This window comes from Sceloporus undulatus, chromosome 1 (assembly GCF_019175285.1).
Source record: "Sceloporus undulatus isolate JIND9_A2432 ecotype Alabama chromosome 1, SceUnd_v1.1, whole genome shotgun sequence".
Classification (NCBI taxonomy): Eukaryota; Metazoa; Chordata; class Lepidosauria; order Squamata; family Phrynosomatidae; genus Sceloporus; species Sceloporus undulatus.
The window spans coordinates 340384877-340397334 of NC_056522.1; the positions used below are offsets into that span (position 1 = coordinate 340384877).

The 12458-nt window shown below is 37.6% G+C and overlaps 1 protein-coding gene across 1 annotated transcript in view; it reads left to right on the forward strand.

Annotated features, from left to right (window-relative positions):
* GPATCH2L (G-patch domain containing 2 like) overlaps window positions 1-12458 on the forward strand; it is a 44898-nt gene that overhangs the window by 1481 nt on the left and 30959 nt on the right. The window contains 2 exon segments of the mRNA XM_042467001.1: window positions 8904-8968; window positions 11724-11900. Coding sequence (XP_042322935.1) covers window positions 8904-8968; window positions 11724-11900 — 242 coding nt within the window.

A 12458-nucleotide genomic window follows, 5' to 3' on the forward strand; every position in this document is an offset into this window, starting at 1 on the left:
GTGACTGCAAGCAGTGGCCCACTTCCGGCCATCTGCTTCACCCCTTGCTTACCAGTGACCATCAAATTTCCCCTGAGCTCCACCTTACAAGTGGCTCTTATGTTTTGAAAATGTCAAAAGGGGACTTTCAGTTCATTTGGAAGTATTAAAGATAGTATAGTGTGTTCAAACTACTTTTCAGTATACAATGTTTGAAACATTATACTATTTCAAACTGCATCTTTGAACATACAATACTGTTTTATATGGAGTGAGATCACTGATCCATCTAACTCAGTATTTCCTATGGTGATTGTCAGAAACTCAGGGAGAAATGTGTTCCAACCTTATGTAGAAATGCTGGAGATTGAACTTGGGTCCTGCAGCATGAAAAGCATGTGCTTTGCCACTGAGTTATGGTCAGCAGTGTGTATTTTCTCAACAGCAGTGCCTAGGTTGCTACTTCTGCTAGATATCTGAGGAGCAAGTGCATCTCTTGGTATAAACACTTTGTTAACTTTCTATTTGTTCCTGAACTTAATACATTTATCAGTGCTGAATTATAACTTGTTGCCTAATTCAGCAGTTTGCTGAGTGTTTGGGTTGGGTTTACATGTATTGTGGCTTAATGATGAAATACCTGGACAAGATACCTTTTTGCTACAGAGTATTTTGGCCCTAACACAGTTCTTTCTCCATAACAAAGCAAGTCATATAAACCGATGAGAGTATTAATCCTTCTGTCATTGTGACAAGTATTTCAATAGTCAAATTTCTGTTGTTAAACTTCAGTTTATGGTGACCCTATGAATAAGAGACTGTAACAGAAATTTCAGGAAACTTAGATTTCTAGGATTTGCAGAGCAAAGGATCAGCAAGAGGACCTAATAATTGAAAATCCATAAGTTTATTTCCATTTGTCGACAAAGGAAAACATTGAACTCAGTGGAATTCAAGTTCCAAAAAGCTGAGAACCCCGAACAAGACAAAATGGCTCTTTTTATATTATTCAAGACAAAGAGGCTTCTTCAATACACCTGATTGGCTAATTACAATTTAAACATATAGAATTCTTACAATCAGAACAGAAATACATGCATACATTAAAACTGCATCATCACTATTTACCCCTCCTGTAGGAATTCAGTGGCTTTCCCTTCTAACCTTGCTTCTAAATGTCTACTATGTATCCATATCTCAGTAGTTTATGTTATGTCTTTCTTACTGGTGCCAGCTTCCATCTAGGTCAAGATGCACTCACTATTCCTTTGCTCTAGTAACTCCAAGCCTTTATTTCAAAAACCATTTCTCTGGCTAACAAAGGTGACTCCATCTTTCTATAGCTTTTATATTTCAAAAAGGAATTTCCACCACAAGACCTTCATGTCATTGTGTTATCCATAGCTCTCGTGAGGTCCTGCAAATCAGAGCCCATGGCTTCCTTGACTGGGGGCCAAAATAGACTGCCGAAATAATCCATCTTGAGAACACTTTAACTGCCCTGGTTTAGCACTAGAGAATTTTGGGAACTGTAGTTTGTTGTGGCACCAGAGCTGTCTAACAGAGAAAGCTAAATATCTCACAAACTACAGTTCCCAGAATTCTCTAGCATTGAGCCAGGGCAGTTAAAGTGGTCTCAAACTGGATTATTTCTGCAGCCTGTTTTGGCCCAAGGTTTATCCATCTGTATTGGGTTTTTTCTGTTTTCCTGCTGCCTTCTCCTTTGCCAAGCATCATCACCAGTAGTTGGGTATTAGGGTATAAAAACTTTGAACAAATGTATTTAATAATTAGTTCAGCTACAATAACAATATAAAATTAAAATTTTTACAAGAGTTGCATCTGGAATCTGTAAAGGTCTTAATTGTTATCCTCTTATTCATTTGCTTTTCCCTCTTTAACTGAAAACCTTAGAGGTATGAGTTTAAAAATGTGAAAGCTGTGTCAAAACAAAATTACTGTTCCAGTGTTATTATCTAGTACCTTGCTTCCTTTTTCTAATGTTCATTTCAAGAGAGTAGACTTTAGTGCTAAACTACAGTTCTCAACACGTTCTGAATCAAGATAGCTTTCTTTCATCCCACTATAGATGTGAAGTTACCAGTGCCAGGATATTTGTGTTACCAACTTAGTTTTGTGAATTTTTACATTTTATATTTTAACATAATTATTGTAGTCTTTTTCTTGCATTTTCCTTCCTTCTGACTGATGGCTAACATTTCTCCCTGTACACCATGCATCTGGCCTATGAAAAGATGTAAAGTATTAAATGCATAAGTTGGATGCCAGAAGTCTGCTAATTTTAAATGTTACTGATTCTGTTGCCTTTTTAGTGCAATGTTGATGCCATGGTTAAATGGTAGAGAGGTGGCAGTTTCAGTTAACCAATTACATTGAAGAAATATGTGAAGTTTAAGTGGCACAGATCAGGAGAGAAATAGTTTCTGCTTTAAGGTTGGATTTAGATTGTCCTTAACAAATGTAAGGTCTCCTTATATTTTCCCCATTTTGCCTCTCATACCCTTTTTGTGAGCTTTTCAGGGCACACAGGGAGGTATAGAAAGACTGAGCTAAAGGCAAATATTGCTTCCATCCCTTCTTTCAGCAGGCACTACTGTGATATGAGTTCCATTCGCTGGAAGCTCGGATCTAGCCTTTGATATGCAAGTGTCCTTCATATTTGTGGTGAGTTATCACCTCAATATTAACGTAGAAGGATTAGTCGGCATGCTGTTAAAAATGAGTGGCTAGTTAAAATTGTAGAAGTAAAACCTTGTATGTTTTGGATTACAGTCTAGTGTTACATATGTTATCTTCAGGGTGAATATGAATGGGGTCTTGCATATGTATACTGTGCATGTTTACTTAGAAGTGAGTCCTAAGGTGTCTGCTATGAATTATTTTCTAGGAAGCTCCAAACTTTGTGCCATCTAAAATAGCTCTACTTATGATGTATTTTGTAAAGCTCCTATATTTTTGAAGAGACATAAGTACAATTATGGAAAATTAAAGTTCATAGAAAAAGTAAAAATGAATCTTTATTACTAGAGTCAAACAATTTGATCCAGCTTCTTTGGTTTGATTTAGCTGCTTATGATATAACCTCCTCTTGGTACACCTAGGTCCAAAACACTGCAGAAATAATCCAGTTCGAGATTGCCTTAATTGCCCTGGCTCAGTGCTAGGGAATCCTGGGAATTGTAGTTCATTGTGACACTAGAGCCATCCTAATTGACTTTTTCTTGTAGTGCTACATTCCAACTAAAATATCATGCTGAATGTTCCTGTTAGTAGATGTGTTTCATAGTTTGTTTTATACTAGGCTGTTGGACTGTCCACTGGTTTCCTTCTTTGTAGCTCACTTCCTTCTCCTTTTGATGGGAATGTATTTAGTATAGCCTGAAGTGGCATTTGAGAGTCTGGCTGATCTGATGTGTTAGAGGTTGCCACCCAGGAAAGAAAGAAAAAAAATTTCTGTTCCTAGAAGGCAAGTGACAGAGACAGAGTGTTTAGGTTCCCCTCCTCCTTCAGTCCAGCCTGACCTTCTGTAGCCCCTTGGTGCCTCTTGTTTTCTTATTTTTATAGAAAATCAATACCTTTCCTGACACAAACAATAGCTCAAGAGCAGGACTAAATGGAGGAGAGCTAGGATCTGTCCATCACCTCTCACTTTAACTCTTTCAAACTATTTAATTATAAGTATGCTTTGCTCCAGGTGTTTGCAACACTGTGGCTGCTAAATGAGGGCCATTTTAGCCAAAGATTGGGTGATCAATAACTCTCTATAGCAGTAGCTTGTTGGATCAATATCATTCATTATTTTGTGGTTAAGGTAAGTAGCCTCCATTGTAACTGGAGGTCATTAATCAGTGCTTACTGGACTGCTTGGTCTGTACTAAATGCTGTTGTGCTTTCCCATGTATATGTGCAGTGTGCAAGAATTGGGGTTCCTTTGCATGTATCTTTAGGCTGGAGTTGTGATTGGAAGACTTGACTGACTAGTTCTGCAGACCTATAAGAGCAATGCAGTTTATTCATTTAGATTTATTCCACTGTTTTATCTTGGGGATTTGGAGAGTTGATGGTACTTCAAAAGCCAGACATTATAAATATCTATGGAGGAGGAGATGATAGACATTATATACTCTGATAGCTAGCTAAAATAAGAAGACCTTGTCTAGAAGATTCTATCAGTGTCCATGTAATCATGTGCTGATGTTTTTCATGGCTGCACCAAATTTAGAATTGAGATGGTGATATAGTGTGCGGCGCCATACACGAGCTTGCTGTACGCGGCTTTGAGCTTACATGTACGGCAAGCCCCATAGGACAAAATGGTGGCCACACCATGAGCGTGCCACCATAAGAATAAATAGGCTTTCACCGTATGCGTTTTTTTCCTATACACTGGGGGGTGGTTCCAGAACAGATCCCCCACGTATAAGAAGGGCCCAATGTAGCTGCAAAAGTAGATTTTGTAATGGGACTTGTAGCACCTTCTCAATGAAAACTACAAAAGACAGCCTAGAGGAATTAATACAAATTACAGAGCCCACTGCTTTTACTAGAGTTTGTGATAAGTTCAACTTGTACTTTTATCGAACCCAGATGTATTGAGCAGACTGTAACATATACTGCAGTATGCCTATACAGACCTGATATTAGGTAGAGAGATAGTTTTATATTCCAGTAGAAAAAAGTGCCAGATAGTCTGGCATTGACCAATCGACTAATATTTCTAAAATAACTTTTAATGATAAGTAAGCCACTTGGTTAGCAGGTGTTACCCATCGTGTCACCATCCTGTCCCAAAGTGAAGTTAAGAGGTCTAATACTAGATACCTGTATCATCTTTACCTTGACAGTTTTTGATATGAGTGTAGAGACACATTGTTTTCTTTTGGACAGCCAGTTACACAGTCCAGAATGATGGGGGAAGAAAACGTCATATGCAAAGCTCTGTGTACCCTCCCCTTTTATTGCAGCAGCAGATTAGATATGTCATCTTTTTGTAAAGCTGCAGAACAAAACAAAAAAACTTGTTTTTGGAAAGCTGGTATTTTCTGTTGTTCAAATTACGCTCTTAACTGCTTCACAGAGGGTTTTGTCCCCTCAAAGTTTTCTTATAAACAAAAGAGAATTATGACTCAGTCACTTTTAAACTTTGCACTGGTCAGGGCAGCCTGGACTTCAAGCAGATTTACGTTTCTGTTCCTAATGGAGCTGAAATTTTAGTAGTAGTAGTAGTTCTTGTTCTTGTGTGCCTTCAAGTCATTTCCAGCATATGACAACCTCATCATGGGATTTTCTTGGCAAAATTTCTTCAGAGAAGAGTTTGCCTTTTGCTTCCCTCTAAGATTGAAAGAGTGTGACTTTCTTAAGGTCACACACAGTGGGTTTCCATGGTGAAGTAGAGATTTGAACCCTAGTCTCCAGATTTGTAGTCCAGTGCTCAAACTGCTACACCATTCTGGCTCAAATTTTATTACCTTTTTATTGCCCTTTGTCCCTTGTACCCACATATCCAAGAAGAGAAGCGGCCTCTGCCTGCATTGATATCCCATCTAGACCATCTTAATTAACAACATACATAACATCTGAGACAAATTGTAGGCTTGGCTTAACAACATCACTTTTCTTCTTCTGTATAATTTTAAACATTTTTGCCTGATGAAAAATCCAGCGAAGCTTCATAAACTTGCATGTTGCATTTCATGCATTTTGGTTGGCCACTAAAGGTATTGCTGATTTTTGGATTTTGTTATATTTAAATTTTATTTAGGTATTAAAAAGTCAATTATTATAATTTGTCTTATATTTAGTTCTATCTCTATCCCAAACTTCATTTACATTGTTCAGAGTGTGATGTATCTCCTCAAAAATCCTCTGAGGTAGGTTATGTAGAGACATAGCCACTTAAGATATCCAGTATCATTGTGGCTAAGTGGCAGCCTTACAAATAAGGACACAGAAATTACTATCTTAGCAACTGGTTGTGGTGCTGGGGCAATTTGATCACATAAACCTGTAATAGTCATATGTGGCATAAAAGTAGAAGAGAAATTCACCCCACAGAATTGGCCTAAATGTAGCCTAAATCAGTTGTTGTTCTAATTAGAGTAAGCCATTGAATTGGTGGAACTGACAAAAGTGTTCATTTTTGTTGTTGATTGTTGACAAGTTCCCATTGAGTCAGTAGGTCGCTTCTAGTTGGGGAAGGGGTAATAATTGCATTGATACTTGCTTTTATTCACTAATTACCATGTGTGATATTGTGATCAGGGATTATACCCTGTGTTTATTACATTTGGTTGTGGTTCTTTCCCACTATAGTCTTTCATTTTATTAACAAGAAACAAAGACACTCCTTATCATTACAGCATTTTAGATCTGTTTTGCAAAATTACTTTATGAATGTGAAAGAAAGAAAAATTGTCTACTAGGAAATGTTATGTGGCATGCTGTCAATTGTTTACTTGACTTCTTCAAAATAGCTATAAAATATCCAGAAAAATGCTGTTTGGAAACTAAACATAACTTGTATCCAAGTAAAAATTAAAGACAGGGAAGTCAATTGAAAAATAATCAAATTCACTGGTATGAATTCATTATCATCCTGCCTAAAGTTCAATTCTCCCTTACCTCCTCAAGTGAAAATATATTTTAAAAAAAATAATCCATCAGATTATGTCAGTGGTGTCTCTTTATTCTAGTTAACTGATTTAATATCAGGCTGTTGGTTAGAACATGGTTTCATCAGTAAGAGGAAAGAAATGACTGCAAGGTTGAGAAATTCTGTAATGTTGCCTCTGCTCATGAAATTTGTCTCATGTCATCATTTATTTCTCCTTGCAAACACCCAATCAGTTGTGCTCATTTTCTTTATACTCTAATTATCTTCTAACAGATTGCTTGAACTACTTCAGGAGAATATATGATTCACTATAATTATTTTTTCTGTAAAGGCATTCCATTTGCTCATATTTCTACAGTTGTACAGTGCCAAAGAATGCGGAGACACTTTGTCCTCACCATGTCTTTTGTAACTGGAAACTACTATTGTAGACTGTAGTTGGTAATTGGAAGTGGCTAAGGACAGCAAATCAGCCCTCCCAGATCTGGACACAATACAAGGTGCTGGTGATCACTTAATCCTTAAGTAGCTTATGCTCTAGAGGACCATCTTCTCTTTCATGAAACTAAATCTTATCTTTGCCAGAGGCCATGGTCTGGTTCTCACCCCCTCCCTTCTCTGATCACATTCTGAAGTAGACAGAAACTGGAAAGGATTTTCAGTAGCCACATCATGCTTATAGAATGCCCACCCCAAACAGGAATTTCAGGCATCAGGTCTGAATATTTTTCTGGTGTTAAACAAAGACCTCTTTATTTGCCCAGGCCTACTAATGTTATCATACCTGGTTTTGTTAATTCTTCATTTAAAAAATTCTCCCACATTTTTTTACTGTTTGCAGTTCTAAAGACAAACAAGTGGGTCCTAGAGCAGATCAAAGCAGAAGTGTCCCTGGAAGCCAAGATGTCAAAACTGAGGCTGTTGTACATTGGACATATAAGAAGGCATGCCTCATTGGAAAAAACAATAATGCTAGGAAAAATGGGGGAAAGCAGAAAAAAAGGAAGGTCGCATTCTAGATAGATGAACTCTACTAAGGTTTTGCAGGAACTAGGCTGAGCAGTGGAGGCTAGAGTGTCTTGGAGATGTCTCATCCACAGGGTTATTATGGGTCATCATCGACTCAAGGGCAGATAACAACAACAACAACAACAACAAGTTCTAATGTTATGTCATAAAACTTCATTTATTTCTTTATGAAAACTGGTCAAATACTCTATCACACACAGCCTGCATTAACTAACTCTATATATAGTACTTAGCTATGTAGCAAAGGTGTTAAGAAACACTGGTAGTGAATTTTGATGATGTGTAACAGGATACCAGCAAGGGTGTCTTGATGTACATTGGGCTTTACCTAATTGGTGTCCCAGTGTGCATCTTTCACTTTGCCTTTTCCCCCATGTAACAGCAGCCCCTTACTGGAGTGACATGTTTTGAAACTGCTCAGTTGTAATTCCCATAGATGAAAATCAATTTGTAAAGGCAAAGTCCCCAACAGGATTCTGGCCACTTTTTCTGAACTTTTAAACTGAAGGGCAGCAGGTAACTGCTAAATAAAATAAATAAAATAATAAATATTGCATAAACAGGTGGCATTCTGAAAAGTGTTGTGCTTCCTGAGTGTGTATTTCTTGTATGTAAATGTGACTTTTTGTCTCTTCAGTGGAAGTGTTTCTTCTTTACAAGTGTTCTAATTCTACCATTAAACGTTACATTTAGATTTGGTATTGAATAATTTAATCCTTCATTTAGACTTATTTCATGTCTTTATTACTGAATTTTTCATCACTTTGTGTCAGGATGAACAGGCTTTTGGGTTGCAGAATTCTTATAATATTAATAGAACCCAAGATCCACCAGTTGGAATCTGTTGCTAGGAATTGGTTTTTGAATTCTACAGATGTGGCTCACAGACCTTGCTGACAAAAAAACACTCCTTATTCCAAGGTGTCTTCATTTAAGCAGTAAGTTGAGTTAGGCTATGATAGTAATTTTGTTCCTGTTATTTTTAACCACTTAGGCATTGGAAATCATTGGCAATCTACTGCTGATTATTCAGAGATCAATCAACAGTTCTTCTGCTCATCTCTGCCATATGCGATGTTCATCTGACTTCATAGGTCACTCCAGTGCTGCACATTTTAGTGTCTTTTGGCATCCAAACTGTAGAGATGACTTAAGCTATTATGGTTTTGTGCTGCATTGGAACCCTCCTTGAAGTGTTGGGCTTTGGTGAAGTTTACATTTCAAATATTCATGTGTTTAATTTGCTGTATTCTCTTTCCAGTGAAACTAGCAGTGTGTGCAGCAGCAGTGACACTGGTCTTTTCACCAATGATGAAGGCCGCCAAGGTATGTGTGTATGAATTTATTTTATATCTCACCTTACTTCCAGTGTGGGACTAAACACAACTCATAAGTTAAAACAAAATACAGTACAGATAAAAAATGGGAACACAAAAGTTAAAAAGCTATTAAACATATTAAAGACATTAATGTAAAACTGTTTTAAAATGAATAAAATAAAGCATAGCCCAGTTTAAAGACCTATATCATATAGTTAACACTCAAAGGTCTGAGTAAACAAAAATGTCTTTGTCTGCTAGTGGAAAGAGAGCAGAAAGAGTTCCACTTGTGCTTATTGCAGCATGGAATTCCACAGCCTTGGAACAACAACTATGAAACCTGCCTGTTTTGTCCTTACCAAATGTGCCTGTATGGGTGGTGGGACCAAAAGATAAAAATAGGTGTGTGTTTCTGTTCTTTAGTTTGCATTTGGAATTATAGGCAAAAATAGCTGTGATTAATGGTCGCTGTTGCCAGAGAAAGGGAGGGAGATGCATGTGTTTTTTAAAAATCAAAGGACTGAAAGGTGTTAAAATATATAGAACTCAAGGGAGGAGTTAATGAGATAAACATTTTGTTCAGACTAAAGAGATGAAATATTGCAGTCATATAGTGCATCTGTTTTGCGTCTTTGAAACTTGATCATTATGGAACTAGATTTTACGGTTTGTATGTACTTGAACTAGATCTGTCAAATTCTGTGGCTTAGAAAATGTACCCTCTGCATCAGTGTATGTAATGGCTTAGATTTCTCTTATTGGGAAGAAAAGAATCCATTTTGCTGATTCAGATGTTTTTGAAATCTCAGATTCTTTCCATCCTAGTTAAGAAGAAATTTATAAACACTGTTAAGTTCTTACAAACAATGTGTTGAATTCCCATCTATCTGTACTGGCTAAATTCAATAGTTCTTTTCCTAGTGTTTATCCACACTGCAGAAATAAAGCAGTTATACACCACTTTAACTGCCATGACTATTCTGTGGGATCCTGGGAGTTATAGTTTGGTGAGGCACCAGACCTCTCTTACAGACCAGGCTGAATGCCTCACCAACCTACAAATCCCAGGATTCCACAGGATAGAGCCATGAGAGTGGTGTGAAACTGCTTTATTTCTACAGTGTGGAAGAGCTGCTAGATGCAGAGAATCACATCGTGCTTTCCTCCATGTAATTGTTAAAGGGGAGGTGCCAGTCAGGAAAAAAAACACGTGGTAGTTCTAACTTAACACCATAAATGAGGTTAAATATGCAGTGTTTCAAACACAGTCTTTTAAGAGCTAAGCATTCTAGACTTTCTCCCTGAACAGACAAATCCTATTAGTTATATTTTCTTCCTTATTTGAATTTTAAAAATCTGAAGCTCATACTGTTAGGAAGAAATTTGTGAATTTCCAAACAGTGCTGTTGAAAAATTCTCATCCAGCAGTGAAAAGGGTTTCTCCCTTTCTGCTGCTTAATTCTCCTTCCTGCTGTATTAGAAAGCACTGACAATGCTAAAAAACCACTATTTCACACACAGTAACACATGCAAGGATACTATATCCCCTGCTAGAGTCAGCATTGTGTAGTGGTTTGAGTGTTGGTGGACTACAACTCTAGAGACCAGGGTTCGATTCCTGCTCGACCATGATAACTGCTGGGTGACCTTGGAAATTTTCAGACCGGCACTTAAGCGCTGGTAAATCTCTGCTCAAAAGTTGAGGAAGCGTGTGTGTGTGAAAGCCTGGTGCACTTCCTAAAAACCAGAGAATCGTTAGCTCCCCTCCAGCATCCCTGAATTGTTCGGGGAGAGGCAATTTCCTCTGAACGCAAAGTTTCCGTTCAGAGGAAATTGCCTCCCCCTGAACAATTCAGGGATGCTGGAGAGGAGCCAACAGTTCCCTGATGTTTAGGAAGCAGCCAGGCTTTCAAACACACACACTTCCTCAGTGTTTTAGCAGCAATTTACGAGTGCTCACTCCACGGTAAGTGCTAGTCTGAAAATCTTTCTTGGGTAAGTCCCATGCTCTTAGCCTCAGGGAAAAGCAATGGCAAGCCTCCTCTCAACAAATATTGTCAAGAAAATTCCATGATAAGGTTGCCATAGGATCACCGTAAGTCGGAAATGACTTGAAGGCACTCAACACACACACACACACACACACGCACACACACGCACGTTGTTCTACCATTTCATAAAATTTTTACTTTTCAATTAATTCCTTGCCTTTTGAAATGTGTATATTGTTGTGTCATAGTCATGTAGCTTAAAAAAAGAATAACAATTATTGTTCTGCAACAAGGCTGTTCTCAGTCCATTTCGTAGTAGTAAGGGGAAAATATTTACAAATTGTCTGAAATGACTCTTTAACATTGTATTAAGTGTGATTTGCTTTAAGGATTGTGTGTGTGTAGTTGTTAGTTAAGGACATTTTAAGGTTGCTGGTTTGTTTTTTGTTTTTTTGGTCCGCTTGTTTTAATTACATTGTGATGCAGTGCAGTTTCTAAAAATATTTCTTACTGTAGACAACTTCACAGTTTGACAGTGTGTTTATGCCCTCAAACATAAAGGACAAGATCACCTTGAAACACTAAAACTATTATGTTTAAGCATGATGTAATACATGTAATAGAAGGTTGTCTCTTCATCCTAACTATGTGAGTAAGCATGGTACATCAGATTAAGAATATTCTTCTTAAAAAGGATATTGAGTTTGTAGCAGAATGGTAGTCCAGGGTATTGGGATGTTTGAACGTTTTGGTTTATTTGTTTGCTCTTAGGTGATGATGAGCAAAGTGACTGGTTCTATGAGGGAGAATGTGTCTCAGGGTTCACAGTCCCTAACCTCCTGCCCAAATGGGGAACTGATCGTCAGTCTGATATGGAACACATGGATTCCAACCTTGAAAAAATCTCAGATCCAACATTCCTTCTGCCCTCTCGGCCTGCTACTAGAGGTAAGGGTATTTTAGGGATTGTTGCAAACATTAATAGCTCCAGACATTAATAGATGTGTGAATTTTGATGAATCTACATGGGTGAGTTCATCATTAATAATATAATATAATAATAATAATAATAATAAAATTATTTATTTATCCCCTTTAGAATCAGGCGGTGTACAGCAAAAGGCATACAACAATAAAACAATAAACATAATTTAAAAACAGCACAGTACAATAAAAACAATAAAATTCGTGCCAGCTTGACAATGGCTGACAGACAGGGGGGGGGGGGGGAGGAGAGCATCTGGGGCAAAATAGTCAGGGTAGTCCTCTCGAAGAAGTAGGTTTTTATATAACTTTGCTGAGTGTAAGACACCATCATCTAACATATATGAGTTGAGAGATGAATGATTAGAGGGAAAACAAAATTATACCTGTTTCCCCGTAAATAAGACTACCCATAAAATAAGCCGTAGCAGGATTTCTAAGCATTGCGCAATATAAGCCATACCCGAAAATAAACTAAGTGATAGGCATGGCATGGAACGGGGAGGGAAGGAGTGAAAATAT